The following is an 18,744-nucleotide window of genomic DNA, read 5'->3' as shown; positions in this document are numbered from 1 at the left end:
TATTATTTCAATTTAAAAAAAAAACCTGTTCCTCCTCTCTCACTCGAGCACCACCATAGATCCTATTTTCTCATTTGCTAATCTCACCTTATACAGTTCTTACACATCCAGACATCTTTTCCAGATTAGCCACAGTTGACCAAGCCTTTTCAAAAAACTTTTTCCTTTGTGACTGACAAGGGATTATGACTTCCAAATTAAACAAAGAAACAAGCAACCCAATTAAAAAAGGGCAGAAGATCCAAATAGACCCTTCCCCACAGAAGACATACAGATGGCTAAGAGGCACATGAAAAAAAATGCTCAACAGTGCTAATTACTAGAGACAGGCAAATCTTAACTAGAATGAGATATCACATCACACCAATCAGAATGGCCATCATCAAAAAGTCTACAAATAAATAAACACTCCTATACTGGTTGGTGAGCATGTAAACTGCAGCCAGTGGAGAACAGGAACTGTGGAGGTTCCTTAAAAAACTGAAAATAGAACTACCATATAACACAGTGTCCTTACTCTAAGACATTTATCCAGAGAAAAGTATAATTCAAAAAAATACATACACCTCAGTGTCTACTGCAGCACTATTTACAATAGCCAAGACATGTGAATAACTTAATGTCCATGGATAAATTAATAAAGAATGCATATATATACATATACATCAAAATATTACTCAAGCATAAAAAAGATCAATGCCATTTGCAGCAAAATGGCTGGACCTAGAGATTATCATACTGATTGAAGAAAGTTGGAAAATGAAAGACAAATATCATATGATACCACTCCATACATGGAAGCTAATTTAAAAAAAAAATTATAAAAAGTGACCCTATTTAGAAAACAGATATAGACTCACAGGCATAGAAAAAAACCTACAGTTACCAAAGGGGAAATAAGCAGGAGAAGGATAAATTAGTTAGGGACTATTATATATAAAATGGATAACCAACAAAGACTGGGATGGGAACTCTACTCAATATCTTGTGATAATCTAAAAGGGAAAATAATCTGAACTAGAATAGATACATATAGATATGTACAACAGAATCACTTTGCTAAACAACTGAAACTAACACGCTGTAAATTAGCTATTCTTCAATTAAAAAAATAAAAACACTCTCCTTTGGTTCTCCTAATTCTATACTGAACAGATCCCTTCCTGATCTTTCCAACTGACTATGTCTTGTTAACTGTCTCTGAATCCATTATATGAGCCAGTATTCTTAAATTCTATTCTCCGCCATCTCTTTTTCACTCCTGTGTAGCAAGGTGATCCTCAGCTTTAATTTCCAACCACCATGGAGATTACTTCCCCATTGATGGTCCTTAACTCAGTAACTCTGCTAAGCCCTAGACCTTCATTTCCAAATTCAGTTCCTAGAGATTGCTAAATCTATCCTCAAATTAAGAACTTCGGGTTATTTTTCCAGATACACCCTCCTTTCAACTTGCTAATTTCTCTTTCCTCTCAACATCTAGGAATGAAAACTTAATGATTTTATCTGATCAGTTCCCTCCAGTCTCAGCCCTCAGGTCCTCTTTCCATTGTCACAGTAGCACTTTTCACATTACCTCATTCATGTTTACCCAAACCATACCAAGAAGTTCTTTCCTCTAGCAGTCTCTACTGCTTCTAGAGCTATTATCCTAAACTGCAGCTGTAAAACCTTCAGGAGGCTCTCTGGTGATTCCTAAATAAAAATCAGACATCTTAGCATGATTCTTAAGGGCCTCCACAATATATATATATATTTTAACTTTACCACATATAACATCAGTTCACTTCAGTTTCTCAGTCGTGTCCGGCTCTTTGTGACCCCATGGACTGTAGCACGCCAGGCCTCCCTGACCATCACCAACTCCCCGAGTTTACTCAGACTTATGTCCATTGAGTTGCTGATGCCATCCAACCATCTCATCCTCTGCCGTCCCCTTCTCTTCCCGCCTTCAATCTTTTCCAGCATCAGGGTCTTTTCAAATGAGTCAACTCTTTGCATCAGGTGGCCAAAGTACTGGAGTTTCAGCTTCAACATCAGTCCTTCCAATGAACACTCAGGACTGATCTCCTTTAGGATGGACTGGTTGGATCTCCTTGCAGTCCAAGGGACTCTCAAGAGTCTTCTAGAACACTACAGTTCAAAAGCATCAGTTCTTTGGCACTCAGCTTTCTTTATAGTCCAACTCTCGCATCCATACATAACTACTGGAAAAACCATAGCCTTGACTAGACAGACTTTTGTTGGCAAGTAATGTCTCTGCCTTTTAATATGCTATCTAGGTTGGTCATAACTTTCCTTCCAAGGAGTAAGCATCTTTTAATTTCATGGCTGCAATCACCATTTGTAGTGATTTTGGAGCCCCCCAAAGTAAAGTCTGACACTGTTTCCCCATCTATTTGCCATGAAGTGATGGGACTGGATGCCATGATCTTTGTTTTCTGAATGTTGAGCTTTAAGCCAGCTTTTGCACTCTTCTCTTCCACTTTCATCAAGAGGCTTTTTAGGTCCTCTTCACTTTCTGCCATAAGGGTATTGTCATCTGCATATCTGAGGTTATTGATGTTTCTCCCAGCAATCTTGATTCCAGCTTGTGTTTCATCCAGCCTAACGTTTCTCATGATGTACTCTGCATAGAAGTTAAATAATCAGGGTGACAATATACAGCCTTGACATACTCCTTTTCCTATTTGGAACCAGTCTGTTGTTCCCTGTCCAGTTCTGACTGTTGCTTCCTGACCTGCATACAGGTTTCTGAAGAGGTAGGTCAGGTGGTCTGGTATTCCCATCTATTCCAGAATTTTCCAGTTTTGTGTGATCCACACAGTCAAAGGTTTTGGCATAGTCAATAAAGCAGAAATAGATGTTTTTCTGGAACTCTCTTGCTTTAACATATTCTATAAAAATAGACGTCTTGTTACTACTACCAAAATGCTCTATTTTCTCTTTGCTGTCTCCAGTTCCATAACATTTAGTTCCTGAAATTTAACTCATCTTCAACACCTCATTTAAATTTTGCCTCCGTTGAAGCTCTCTCTCTTTAACTGGAAATAATCAGTCATTTCACAAAATGTAAGTAAAATAATTTTAACAATTTGAGGTAATCCTCTTTGTTTTTTAATGACAGTGGTCAATCTATATTGTGTTTTGATCTGTGTATATGCCTTATTTTCTTTAATGAAACTATAAACTCCTTGAAGGTACAGATTTATATAAAATTTATGTTTGTATGCTTAAAGCAGCCAGTACAGGACTTTGCATTTAGTGGGTTCCCAGAAAATCTTTGTTGAATAAAGTGCTCATTTTTGTCAAATGAGTGACATTATTAAAACATGAGACAGTATACTTATTTTTCCATGATCAGTAAATATACTTATTTTCAGTCTGCATTTTTTAAAAGGGCATATTTTCTGAATTTAAGTAGGATAAGCTCAGCAGTCATTCTGGAGCATACATGCCCACTAAATGCATATATGCTAGTCTCTTTTCCCATTTTCCTTACTATGTCCAAGAAAAAGATTGACTTGACTTTCAGATTTTCTATTGGCATTAAAAGATTAAAAACTCAATATATTCCAAAGCTTCTTAGAAGTAGATAAAAAAGGATAGATATGTACAGTATAAGGATTTACACAAAGGACTTGGCAAATACATTTTATATCCAAGAAACATGATTCTTTATATAATTGTTTTGCTTTAAATTTTCCCCTATTTTGTAGGTCACATTCAAACTATTTGGGAGACTGAAGTAAGCAAAACTCTGTGATGTGAAATTCTCTACCAAGAGCCTTTGAGATAATAATCTTGGTTAGTCAAGACAGAAATCTAACCAGAGATTTTTCCCAAAGTACATCGATTTCCAACCCAAATCAGGAAATAAGAGACATGTGAAAATGAAAAGAAAAATGTAAAATTATACCAACCTTATGAAAAGCAGAATTTGTTCAGTATGTGGGGGTAATGGAAAAGGTTAAATGTTAGTCATTCTAAACCAGTCCTTTGATACTCTTAATGAGGCAGTTAATTGGGGGACAGCTCACGTCACTGGTGGGAAGGTAGACATTTTCTGTATGCAAATTACCACCCCATCCTTTCATCACTTATGAAAATCTGGAGTTTACAAAAGACTGTATCCCTACAAGAGCATTATATGAGTTGAATGCAAGTCTCTTCTAATAAATGCTGACATGGACACATAGAAAACAAAGGAAATACTGTTAGTTTTGAAAGTGATGTTGAAAAAGATAATGAAGAAAGGGGCAATTTAGACAATTTACATTTGGAAGGAAATGCTAATTATATAATTTATTCATATGGTGATACTTTCCAACACTAGTAGAAACATTTGGGAGACATGAGCATGAGCTGATGAACTTCCTTTACGTTGGAGTCTCTGATCTGCCTCAACGCTCTGAACGTGCTTTAGGAAATGTCCTAGAGCTATTTAAAGAAAATTTCTTTAAATATCTAAAAATAATTTTAAAAAAGAGTATGATTCCAGCATCCCATGCTCTGACTTAAAACCTTCAACTAGAAAGAGAAAGCTTATCTGTACATTAAAATTCCAGGAAGCCTGTCACTTTGTTTTCAAATGACACCCTGTGCACAAAGGTAAACCAGGCAGAAAGGCTACCTTTGTGTTTTGATTTTCCACGAGGGAATTCCTTCAGTCATTTGATGAGAAGCCCCACTGTATATGCTAACACCTGATGTGGAGAAATCTTTGATATATCTTAGACTTCCTATAGAGGGGAAGGGCCTGGCTCTACCTAATTGCCATACCTGTCAGTTTTAGGCCCCCAAAGAAGATACAGTTTAGAATATATATATTAAATGTTAATGTGACCAGCCACTTCAAAATCTACCTCCCTCGCATCTACATTCTCGCCCTCTCTCTGTCTTTTTAACATTCAAAGCAACTGAAGTACAAAACAACGTAAGAGCAAGATGAATTACATAAAAGAAGACAACTCATTATTTAGAGTACCTCAGGAATCCTCTGTTTTATTGAATTATTTTCTAACTTCCTTGGCTTTTCACTGATAAAGTCACTGGTAAATTGCTATAATTTAAGATACAGGCTATGCCTGCCTTTTCCTAGAAAGAACTTCCCTTGAATCGGGGCAGAAAGCACGATGGGCTCACTGGCAGTTCTAGGAGAATAAAACACATACAATCACCACTCCCCTCTCAATCGATCTTTTCAAATACTTGGAAATATACTATGTTTAATCTCAGAGTTTGTTAGTTCCTATTGTAATCACACAGGCTAAGGTCTATTAGGCATTCTGCAACAACATACCTAGTATTAGGTGCACACACACACACACCCCCATGCACACACACATATATATCTACATATTTGAGAACAGTCAGTTTAAGAGGATGAGCGATGAGAAAAGAGATGAGCAATGATAGCTGTCACCTTTCTATCCAGACGTGTGTCACATTAAGATTCCTATAAAAGGCATCCAGATTGAAAAGGAAGAAGCAAAACTGTCACTATATGTAGATGATATTATAGTATATATAGAAAACCCTCATGTCTCCACCAAAAATATTATTAGAACTAGTAAATGAATTCAGTAAATTTGCAGGATACAAAATTAATATACAGAAATTTGTTGCTCTTCTATATACAAATAATGAACTATCAGAGAAGGCAAGAAAACAATCCTGATTAAAATTGCATCAAAAAGAATATAAAGCCTAGGAATAAACTTAACCAAGGAGGTGAAAGACCTATACTATAAAACACTGATGAAAGAATTTGAAAATGATAAAAAGAACTGGGACGATGTCACCTGTCCTTGGATTGGAGGAACTAATATTATAAAATATTCAAACTACCGAAGGTAATCCACAGACTTAATGCAAACCCTATCAAGTTACCCATGACATTTTTCACAGATCCAAAACCAAATAACCCTAAAATTTATACGAAACAACAAACGATTCTGAAAAGCCAAAATGATATTGAGGAAAAAAAAGAACAAAGTTAGATGAATCTTGCTCCCTGACTTTAGACTACATCATAAAGCTGCAGTAATCAAAATCGCATGGTACTGGCACAAAAACAGACTAACAGATCAGTGGAAAAGAAAACAGACTCAAGAAATAAGTCCATGCACCTATGGTAAACTATTTTGCCACAGAGGTGAGAATATATAATAGAGAAAAGATAGTCTTTTCAATAAGTAATGCTGGGAAAGCTGCTGCTGCTGCTAAGTCGCTTCAGTCATGTCTGACTCTGTGCGACCCCATAGACAGCAGCTCACCCGGCTTCCCTGTCCCTGGGATTCTCCAGGCAAGAACACTGGAGTGGGTGACCATTTCCTCCTCCAATGCATGAAAGTGAAAAGTGAAAGTGAAGTCGCTCAGTTGTGTCCAACTCTTCGCGACTCCATGGACTGCAGCCTACCAGGCTCTTCCATCCATAGGATTTTCCAGGAAAGCTAGACAACTACATATAAAAGAATGAGATTAGAACATTCCCTCACTTATTCCCTCCCTTATTCACAATAATCTTAAAATGGATTAAGGCCCTAAATGTAAGACCTGAAACCAGAAAACTCCTAGAAGAGAATATAGGCAGGAAATACACAAATCATATCTTTTTATTTTTCTCTAAGGCAAAAGAAATAAAAAAGAAAAAAAGCACCTAATTAAACTTTGCACAGCAAAGAAATCCATCAACAAAACAAGATAACCTACTGAGAGAGAGAAAAATATTTGCAAATGACAAGACTGCTAACTACTTAGTATCCAAAATATAGGGCTTCCCTGGTAAAGAATTTGCCTGCAATGTGGGAGACCTGGGTTTGATCCCCGGGTAGGGAAGATTCTCTGGAGAAGAGAACGGCAACCCACTCCAGTATTCTTGCCTGGAGAATTCCCTGCACAGAGGAGCCTGGCAGGCTACAGTCCATGGGATTACAAAAAGCTGGACAGGACTGAATGACTTTTACCTCACCTGACCTTATCCAAAATATAAACAGCTCATACAACTCAATATATATATATATATTTTTAAAGATAACCCAGTTAAAAATGAGCAGAATACCTGAATAGACATGGTTTTGAAAGAAGACATACAGACAATAGTCACATGAAGGGAGGCTCAACGTCTCTAATCATTACAGGTGAATGAGTAAAGAAAATATGATATATATATATCTATAAATATATGCAATGGAATATTACTCAGTCATAAAAAAGTATGCCATTTTAAACAACATGGATGACCCTAGGAAGAATCATGCTTAGTGAAATAAGTCAGAGAGAAAAAGCCAAATACCGTATGGTATCACTTACATGTAGAATCTAAAATAGTAAAACAAGCTAATGAATACCAAACAGAAACAGACTCACAGATATAAAGAACAAACTAGGGGTTACCAGTGGAGAGTCAGAAGGGACTTGGGGCAAGATGGGCATCTTGGATTAAGATATACAAATGCCAGAAGAAAAAAACAAGAAACAAACGGCACCATGCACTATTGATCTGGACTTCATAAACCAAAAAGCCACCTAAATGTCCTGTGATTAGAGACACAGCCTTATCTGTAATGAAATCACAAGCAGATTACTTAGCAACAGTCAAAGAGTAGACAGCCTGTTACTATACTACATTTAGGTCAAATCTCATGAGAAACAGTTAGGATGCATGTAGCTCCATATCCCCACATTCTGGTGAAACACGTATTTAAGAATACCATAGAAAATAAGATGGATGCCATCACATTTCACTTACAGACTCTGCGTGTTCCATCACTGCTAACACAAAGAAGACATACTCTTGACCACTTTGGAGCTGCTTGTTTGTAAATCCACCATAATGTTTGTCATCCCCCAGGGTGAACTCGGTGGGAAGGACATCAAAATGAGCGGCAATATATGGCTTTAATTCAACTTCTCTTCCATGACGGAGGCTTCTGCGTTTCCTAGATATCTCTTTAAGCAACTTAAAGAAAAAAAGTGGGAAACAGAGAAAGAAATGTAAACAATAATAACCCAACTTAATGACAGTTTAATAAGGGAAATTAATTCAGGGCTGGGAACAACCCAAATACAATGTGTCCACTTCTCACGCGTGTCAGCATTACTAAATCTCAGTCTGTCTTCCAAATGCCTGTCCTCCTGGTAAGGTAAGACACTGCATTGCGGGTGCAAGGCTCAGGCCATAAACACAGCGCAATTAGATCCTTTTCTGGTAGCTCACATCATTGTCCACTCGAATGAAATCCTTTCAAGGGACAAGAAAGCACTACAACTTGTCTATGGAAAAAAAAAGTCAGTTTGATTCACAAAAGCCTGTCATGCAGGCTTTATCACTGTGATTTATTAAACAAGTACTAACCTCAGATAAAGTCAAAGACCAACATTTTGAAGAGATTAGTACCATGTTAGACTGCTTTTAGTAATGACATAATTTGGATGATGTATAGTCCCTCAAATAAGCATAAAATAGACTTTGATGACCAATTTTTAATTAACATTTTAAAGAGACATTGTCATTTATTTAACAATTTTTGGCTCGGCTTGTCTCCTTGATTAACCATTTAGGGTACAATTCCTTGCATTTATCACGACAGCAAGTTTTTTCAGAGCTAACAGCTCTCTGGAGATATTAAATTATCTAGCTAGGTGATAAAGGCAGGTTAGAGATAAAATAATTATATTACCCAGAAACAAACATAAACATGCATATATACAAATCCTTCATGTATTTTGAAAAGGAAAAAAACAGTACAAATTATGGTTTGATACTCTCTTGTTTTTGGAGTCACTATTTGGAGAAAATCATGTTAATGATATGACAATTTCAACATGATGACTAAGTTCTCACCACTCCCATTAAATACTGATATTTTATAGGGCTTAGGGAAAGTTTATAGCAGTCTGAGATGCCTTTGAATCTAAGAGGCAACTTAACTGTTTTTTTGAAAGAATGCTGATTTATTTTACTACCTTTATAGAGAAGACTGTTTATCTGAGACCCTACACAATGAAAGCCAGGCTTCTGTAATAACAACAGCTGCAGACTATACACACGGCAAATACCAAGAGCTTCTGTTAGGAACTTGATGGTAAACTTGTCTCTAACACAAAGTTGTAAATGTGCTAAGCTGGTCAAAATTATAACCTAAAAATGTAAAAATTACTCTTTTGTAATTATTATATATAATTTGTGCCCATGTTATTGAATATTTAATTTATAATGTTCTCAAATTTTCTGTTAAAATTTGAGTTTATTGATACAATTATAATTATTTAACATGTAAGCTCTTTTATGAAAACCACAATAGACTTCTTTAGCAAAATTGGACCATCTCATGAAAAATTCAGACAGATTGATCAGTTATGGACCAGCTGGCCTAAAATAAAGCTAGTCTAGAAATATAGCACTATCTTTCAATCCTGTTGTCAAATTTAGGTTTTCTTATAATAATGCTAATGGCAATAATAATTGTATTTGTTAGGCACTTACTAGGTGCCAGGCACCATTCTCAAGAGACTAAACATAGCTTATTTCATTTACTCATAAAAACTCTGTAAGATAGATTATTATTACCTCTATATAAATGAGGAAACTGAGGCACAATAGAAAGTAATAATATTGGATTCAATTGGTAAAATGAAATTCTTTGTAAGATATTTTTTCCAACCATATTTTTGTTTACTTGGAGGCTGCACAATATTAAAGAAACACAAATGCAACATTAGGCTAAATTAATACTCTTAATTGTTTTAACTGAGTCTATACTTAAATATATAATTTTTGTGTATCTGCTTTCATTAACACAGAAAAATGCATACTTTCTTTTTTTTCTGGATTCTTTTTTAAAATTCTGATGTAAATGTTTAATATATACTTGAAAAGTCGCTACACAGGTTCTTGTTGATATGCAGGAGATGAAGGGCCATTAGTTTGAGAAGGACAAATGCAGTACAGATAAGCTGAAAAGCTTTTTGAAGTTGGTTAATCAGAAACATTTACCATCAGTTGTTTATGCAACTGTGTCCCCTCTTCTACTTCACTGATCAAACCCTACCTTGATTTTATTCATACTTCAGATGTAGGCAACTGTCATAATTCATCCATATCACTGTCATGAGTGAGTACCTTTTGCTGGGGTTTCTTTAGAAGACTTACAGGAAGTACCTTAAACTATTTCAGTGTTTTGGTCCTCCTTAGACCCAATGCTGCCATTCCCTAAGGTCAAACCTGGAACCTTAGGCTGCCCTAACCTCTGTGGGATGCTTCCTGTGTTATACTTTAAATGGGTCAAGTGTGCTCAGATGACATGAAGTGAGCTAATATGTTCAAGTTACAACCACAAACGACCACATTATTTTATAGCAAGCCTTTGAAGTACAATGCGATGAAAAACTTATGATATATTATAAGACTTGCCCCGAATTAAATATAACTAATATTTTTAGGAGTCATTCTGTCCAAAATTCATTTTGACTATCAAGGTCTGCTCTGCCCAGTCTGACCTTGACAACTAAGACTTCCAGTCTATGAATTTATTATGTGAAGATTATCCCCAGACAAAGGATAAATGAGCTCAGAAGACAATACTGAGAGTGACTCTGTTTAGAAAGCCTCTTTCTATTTTTTATGGGCCTCGATGTGAAGCACACATGTGGAAATCCCCTTAGGCCACCATTCTATTCGATGATAGGGTTTCAGTGATTTGAATTATAGGCCTTTCTAAAAAATCACTTGGTCAAATACATTTAAGAGAGGAACACAGCTTTGTCAAACCTGGCAGTACCAAGCTATAGATAAAATCACTAGAATGCTTTTATTATCCATGGTAGGAAAAAAAAAAAAACCTGTCTGTAGGAATCAGAAACTGGCTGAGTAAGCACAAAGTGAGGCCGTAGCCTACTTTCATTTGTTCCCCTCCACAATAGTTACAAGATGTATTGGAGGTAATTCCAGAAGATATATCAAGGGCTTTAGTTTTTTATCAGAAATAATTTTCATTTTCCAGTCAATGCATATCTTATTTCTTCCACCATTAATTCTACAATGTGGTCTCAATTATATCAGTAACAAAAGTAGGAAAGAACCCATCCTGACCCCAAAATTTTGAATTAATAAATGTTCTTTATCGAACTATTATACAGATTAATGCACCACAACTTGTGGGATGATTAAAATGACCCTTTGTTATGGGAATCAGCAGCAGAGACCCATAGAATTTAATTGCAAGAAAGTTCAATGTCATATAGCTCTATACTTTAATCCATTAGAATTGCTGTACATTTTGGAGGTTAAAACCTGGCTATAAAAGAGAATCAGCCTGTTATTACTTACTATCAAATGGCTCTACTTCTAAGGAAAGCTTTTTTTTTTTTTTAAAGTATTTGATGTCATTTTTGGCTTGGATCTTAACTCCTTGGAAACTGTTTTTTTCAATAGATAGAAAGAATCAGATTTTATAACTTGCCTTTCCATTTTAAATCCAATTCTAACTGAATTCTGTATTTTAGCTGAGAACTGATTAAAATAATAAAGAATATGTTAGGATTAACTGATCAGTTGCAAGTAAACCATGACTTGCTTCAGAATGTTTACAGAACAGCTCATCAGCTGGCATTTTCAGATAGACTCCTCTGACAGCATAAAAAGGGTTTAGTTCCTTTAATATCAGCAGAAAAGAAATGTAAAATATAAAGCCTATATTACTTGACAACATTATAGAAATGTGCTTCATTTTACCCTCCTTCAATGCTTATCTAATCACTACACGTTGACACAAAACACAGTCCTAACCTTGAACTCATCTCCCATTCCCAACTTGATCAACTTGAAGTCAGATAAATGAAATGGGTGATGAGGAACCATACTTCTAGGGATGACACACATTTGCCAAAAGAAGTTAACAGTCCTTATCTCTCAAGATCATAGTCTCCTTAGTACAGACATGAATGAAATAAACATCTCCCTGTAATGCAGTTAGGAAATTCCTGCTTTTCTTTACTTTGTAAGAACTAATTTGATGGCGAGAAAATACCTAAGAATAACAGGTTGAGTTATAAGATGTACAACATGCTGTAAATAAATTCAGTACATTAAAATATCATATTTCCCCAAATAGGGACTTTTGGCTTTTTATTTGACTTCGGAACTGGTTCAGACTAGAATCATATTAAAATCATAAAGTCTCTCCTATATGGTATTTCAAAATGTGAACCCCAGCCATTAATTTGCTGTGGTCCTCTGAGGGTCTGGCTTAACCCTTCCAATCACACTTTTCTCATCTAAATGGAAGTATGAAAAATTAGCTCTTGTTCCGTATTGTATGTATTCACTTTCAAAAAAAAGTTCTTTTTGCAAAAACAATACCAATGTACTTACTGTTGTTATTGTAAGATTTTAGAAATTAAAATCATACTACCTTATGGTACTTTTGTACCATATTTCTTGCTCAGATCAAAATTCTGTGATTTGTTTTGTTTGCTCCTAAAGTTATATGCATTTTTGATTCTGAAATACTATAAAACACAGAAGGTAGTAAAAATGTGCTAATCAGCACAATTCTGTCAGCAACTGGTCAAGAACACATAGTAGGTCAAGTGTTGAACTCTGGTGCAAACTGTAACTTAGCATTTTTAACAACCTCAACTACCACTGCCCAAATGAAGTGGACCTTGGAATTCCTAACAGTGGTGATTAAGTCTTTGCTGACAATTCACTTCTCCTTCCACACCTCTGCATTATGTTTTACAAGGAGCAAGGGGCAAAATATTAAAGCCAACAAAGATTAGATAGGTTGTAAGCTTTATAGCAGCTTAACGTCTTTTAATTAAAGAAAAAGCTCTTTGTTGGGATCCCAAGAGGTTAACATGCCCATAGCACTGAACCATCCAACTAGGCAGTTGACCAGCCAGCCAGCCATGTAGGAGCTGATCTGCCCAGATCAGATGCTGAAAGGTCTCCATAGAGAGGAGATATTTATTTTAAAAATTGAGTAACTAATGAAAGATACCACCCAAAACACAGTTTACCTCATCTAATTCCATTTCATCTGGACTCTCCCATGGCTTGATAAATTTCCCACGAGATTTCTTCAAAGGCACAATTATTATGTAGTAACCTCTGCATGAGAATAGACAGATAAAAATAAGGTTAGTTCAGAGGGAAAAGAAGATGGATATATCCTTAAATCTTCCACAGACCAGTGATTGAGATTGAAAGCAAATTATGAATATGGAGTGACTTGTCCATCAATGACAAATAACCACCTGTTTGTTCAATTTTAAAAACAACATGGGTAGACATTTATGTGTAACTTCAATGATCTTGTATGGTAATATTACTATGGTTGACTGCCCTTTATTAGGGATCATAAACAGAACAGAAAGAGTTTGTTAGTACCCTGTTGCTGGACACATGCAAGGCAGGTATATTGAAATCCACCACCACAGGCTGCTGAGCCAAGAATTTTCTATGACATTAATTTATAAGAGGGTTTTTTAAAAAGAAGATGTGTAATAAAAATTACTCTGTGCTATGCTTAGTTGCTCAGTCATGTCCGACTCTGCGATGCCGTGGACTATAGTCTGCCAGGCTCCTCTGTCCATGGGGATTCTCCTGGCAAGAATACTGGAGCGGGTTGCCACGCCCTCCTCAAGAATTACTCTAAGCTCATACAAATGCCTGTACAATGATGATGATTTTGTTTATACACCATATAAGTACTTTTTATTTGGAAAAAATAAAAGCATAAAAATTATTTATCTCACAGTTATTAAATATATAAAGGCATACAGGTTCTCCTTGCTTTCTACCCATCAAATTGCACATCTTAAGGTAGAACTGCAGAAATTTTGAGACAGTTACTATCTGAGGCTTTCAAAATAGATTTTAATATAATACAATTATAGGAAAAGACAAAAAGATTAATAAGCAAGTCCTCACATTGAGAATGGTCAACTTCACTTTATGTATAACAGAACCTGTCCCCAAACAGATACAGGTTATTTGTAAAATTATTTTATGATTTCTATATAGTGTATACCCTGCTCTGGTATTCACAGGGACTCTGTTCATACTGATTTTTGGTAGTTCCTATACAAAGACTTTGAACATAGATGTATAATAACAGTTAGCACATTAATCACTTCCTACTGTTCATGTATTATAGGAAATGCATAATTTCACTTTGCCCTGTTTAAAAAAAAAAAAAACACTTTAAGAACCGGTAACTGAACAAAATAAATAAATAAAATTCACAGAGACTGAATAATTGCTCAAGATAAAACAGTAAGGGGATATAAGTGAAAGTGAAAGTCACTCGGTCATGTTTGACTCTGCGACCCCACGGACTATACAGTCCATGGAATTCTCCAGTTCAGAATCCTGGAGTGGATAGCCGTTCCCTTCTCCAGGGGATCTTCCCAACTCACGGATCAAACCCAGGTCTTCCGCATTGCAGGTAGATTCTTTACCAGCTGAGCCACAAGAGAAGCCCAAGGGGAAATAAAACTATATATTATACCTACACACATATATTTACGCGTGTGTGTGTGTGTGTGTGTGTGTGCGCGCGCGCGCATGCGTGCTGCGCTTAGTCACTCAATCATGTCTGACTCCTTCCAACCCCATGGACTGTAGCCTGCCAGGTTCCTCTGTCCATGAGATTTCCCAGGCAAGCATACTGTAGTGGGTTGTTATTTCCTTCTCCAGAGCATCTTCCCAACCCAAGTACTGAACCCACATCTGCTGCATTGTAGGCTGACTCTTTACCACTGAGCCACTGGGGAAGCCCGTATGTATGTATGCATGTATGCATGTATGTATGTATGTATGTATGTGTATATATGTGTATGTATGTGTATATGTGTGTGTATGTGTGTGTGTGTGTGTGTGTATAAACTATGGCAAGAGTCTGTTTTTGTTTCATTTACTTTGTATCATAAAGCACTTCTTAGACTCTATACATTTTGTGGAAATTTATTGTGGAAATGAACACACACCTTTAGAAGAGAAGGCTGCCACTCAGGAAAGGAATGAGAACAGGATGGGCTCCATCAAGCTTGTGTCACATTCTATTACAGAGATTAATTACACACACAGGAGCCTTCATTGTTCTTAAAGCAAAATCTGTAATAAGTTCAGCAAATCCTGTGTGATTAAGAACTCCATTTCCATAGAGTCTAGAGCAACTCTCTGCAGTATGGTAGCCACTAGCCTCCAGTGGCTATCAAGCACTTAAAATGTGGCTAGTCTGAACTGACAGCTGCTCTATACAAGACAATGGATTTCAAAGACTTAGTATGAAAAATAAATGTAAAATATCATAGCAATATTTTTTAATAATGGTCACATGTTAAATGATAATATTTTGGATATATTGGGCTTCATAAAATATGTAATTAAAATTAATTACATCCATTTCTTTGTACTGTCCACCATACCTGCTAGAAAGTGTAATATTCCACATGTGGCTCTCATCACATTTGCTGGGCTGTGCAGAACTAGAGTGTTTCTAGTAAAGAATGTGGCATCTAGAGACACATCTAGCCCAGGATGTAGGTTCTGCCACTAATAAACCGTGTGATCCTGGGCTGATCATCTAACATCCCTGAATCTCAGCTGCACATTCTGAAAATGTGAGTAAATAATATCAGACTTACGGAGGGAAAATAAATGAACACAAAGTGCTCAGAACAGTGTGTATCACAGAGCACTTAACAGAAGCCAGCTGCTACTGGCTGGTACTGACCATCATAGTGGGAGAGACGGACGAGAACGCAGACACAGGGGGACAGTGAAATCCCCTGAGATGCAGATTAAAGGATTTATCAAACTTTTTTTTCCTCCCTGACCTAGAAATTCAGGTCAAACCAGACAGCAGTAGCTGCATTCTCTCCATGGTGGTCTGAACAACTCATCAGCAGGCTCATGGAATCACATCACTTAGCCATCCATTTTCTTTCCTACAAATAATCTTGATGAGCAAGGAGGGTGAGGAGAAGGAAGAGTAGAGTACATGAGCGAGGCCAATATCTTTTATTTTATGATCCAGAGTAAGCTTCCTCCTCTTCCTGTCCTCCCACCACCTGAAGGATTTGCCAAACAAGTCCATCATGTTAAATCAGCTTGGAGAAGAATGACAGGGGCTGCAACCTAGCGTACGAAATGACACTGCAGGTGGGCTTGATAAACACACTTGTCAGGGAAACTCTTGCTTTTCACTACCAATTGCACAAAGAATAGCTTCTCTTTGCCTAAAGCGATGATACTGCACATGATCAGGGAGTTCCCATTGTTTTCCTCCAGAATCTTCTAAATCCAGGTTAAGCTGATGAACTCTATTAATTTTCTTTCTGTTTTCGTACTCTGCGTTGCCACTCTTGTACCTGGAAAAAGAATTCATTCCTCCTTCTGCAGCACTCCTTGACTACCCATGTCATTTGTGGCTCAGATAAGAATTGAACAGCCTCCCCCATAACAATTAATTAACAGTGTGGCCAGACATCCATAACCTTTTCTCTCCAAGATCTCTAAAGCATTCAACGAGGGCAGGCAAAGTAGAACCTGCTTCAAAGTAGCTCTCACCTCCTGAAGAAATGAGGAGGCGGGAATTTGGAACTCCTGGGTCTAAGTCCATACATTTCAATTGTATTCTCAGCAATTACAATTTCATAAACCACCACTCATTAGCCTTTCCTGAAGCTTAACTGTCCCCTCAGGATACTGCTTCCACTGTAGACTTCTCCAGTAGTGGCATGTCACTTTACCCCTCTCCCTCAGCCATGAGCCTCACATTTAGGGCTTGGGGTTTCTTTCCTAGTTCCCTGTTGCTTCTTGCAGGTGTCTTTCCCTCTACCCTTTTGCTACAAAATACAATGTGCATGCATCTGTGTGTGCATGCTCAGACTTGTCTGATTTTCTGCAACAACATGGACTGTAGTAGCCCGCCAGGCTCCTCTGTCCATGGGATTTTCCAGACAGAAATACTGGAGTGGGTTGCCATTTCCTACTCCAGGGTATCTTCCTGACCTAGGGACTGAACCTATACCTCTTACATCTCCTGCATTGGCAGGTGGATTCTTTACCTCTGCACCACCCACCCTGGGTTGATGGTCTTTTTTTTTTTTTCCTCAAACTCTGCCATCATTTGGGGTGATTTAACCCTTCAGAGGGCTGGCCCATGAACCACCTAAGATTCAAAATTCCTTGAACTCTTTTGTTCCAAAACCCACATCCTCCACTCCACCTTAGCTGAAATCTATCATTGCCTTTCTCTGTGCCTGAACACAAGGAGCAGTATACAGTTTGAAAAGTAATGAACAGGGTAGAATGATGCTATAAGTTCATATTCAGCAAACTCCAATAGAAGTTCAGTGATGCCTATCAATATGACCACCACTTACCCAGTTTCAATATTCACAGAAACTTTTTCAAACTTTCTTTCCTGGCCTCAAATCCTGGATGCTCATGCCTCTCTGCTACAAGATGACTTTATGTCTTATATACAGAGGAAAAAAAAAATTTTAGACAAGAATACCCTCCCTCTCTGTCTAACAAACTACAAGACCACCTATATCTGGATGCAAACTGTAGTCTTTCTCAGTGGTACAGGAGAAGGGCTGGCTCCACTTTTCAAGGTCAGTTACTTTTTCTTGAATTGGGTTCCACATCTCACTCTTTGGATGCTGACCATACATCATACTCCTTGCTTTTGTTGATTAGTCGCTAAGTTGTGCCTGATTCTTTGCAACCCCATGGACTGCAGCATGCCAGGCATCCCTGTCCTTCACTATCTCCTGGAGTTTGCTCAGACTCATATCCATTGAGTCAGTGATGCCATCTAGCTATCTCATTCTCTGTTACTCCCTCTTCTCCTTCAATCTTTCCTAGGATCAGGGTCTTTTCCAGTGAGTCGGCTCTTCACATCAGGTGGCCAAATTATTGGAGCTTCAGCTTCAGCATCAGTCCTTCCAATGATACTCAGGGTTGATTTCCTTTAGGACTGACTGGTTCTAGTTTCCCATATGTCTGAATATCTCCATCCTCACTGGATTCTATCCATTAGATTTCAATCACTAGAAAGACAAAACAAACCACATCCGGATCCTGTCATCACTCTCCTACCTCTTGCGGCCCCAGTACTGAGAAGAACAGTCCTTGCTGTTCTCTAGGACTTTACCTTCCATTCACCCCCCCAGTCAATGGTCCTCTAGCTTCTGCCCCATCTGCCCCCTCACCACCTTCACCAGGGTCCTCAAGCTTGCATCAAAAGGAGAGTTCTGGACTCTCTTACTTGATCTGAATATTCATAAGACCCTACAGGAAACATTTTCAGTTCTTCCTCTGTATCCAGCTCTCATAGTTTTCTACTAAGATCTCCCACCATGTTAACCTTATGTCTTTAGCAGGATTTATTATCTGCTACCCAGCTTTTCAATAAGGGTGGAATTCCTCAAGGATCTGGCCAAGGATTTCTCTTTCCTTCCTCATTTCTTGCCATGTGATCTCATTCCAGCTCAGGGAATCAGTTAACCCCTCAATGTAGATCATTTACAGATTCGTATCTTCAGCCAAGAGTGCTCCTCTGAACTCCACAAGTGTCTCCCATTCCAACTTTATATTTCCATTTCTATGTCACAATAGTACCTCAAATTTACTGTGGTTAAAATAAAACAACAACAAAAAATGTGGCTCCAAAATAAATCCTCTTTCAATACTACACCATGATCCATTTTAGTGCATGCTGT

At 37.4% G+C, this 18,744-nt stretch overlaps 1 protein-coding gene across 1 annotated transcript in view; it reads right to left on the bottom strand.

The window, feature by feature from the left end:
- PTPRD (protein tyrosine phosphatase receptor type D) overlaps positions 1 to 18,744 on the bottom strand; it is a 366,674-nt gene that overhangs the window by 149,123 nt on the left and 198,807 nt on the right. The window contains exons 22-23 of the mRNA XM_068973581.1: positions 13,027 to 13,117; positions 7,754 to 7,963 (exon numbers count right to left, since the gene is read on the bottom strand). Coding sequence (XP_068829682.1) covers positions 7,754 to 7,963; positions 13,027 to 13,117 — 301 coding nt within the window. The remainder of the gene's footprint in view (positions 1 to 7,753; positions 7,964 to 13,026; positions 13,118 to 18,744) is intronic.

Source organism: Capricornis sumatraensis, chromosome 6 (genome assembly GCF_032405125.1).
Source record: "Capricornis sumatraensis isolate serow.1 chromosome 6, serow.2, whole genome shotgun sequence".
Taxonomy (NCBI): domain Eukaryota; kingdom Metazoa; phylum Chordata; class Mammalia; order Artiodactyla; family Bovidae; genus Capricornis; species Capricornis sumatraensis.
This window is presented reverse-complemented; position numbering and strand designations above follow the sequence as displayed.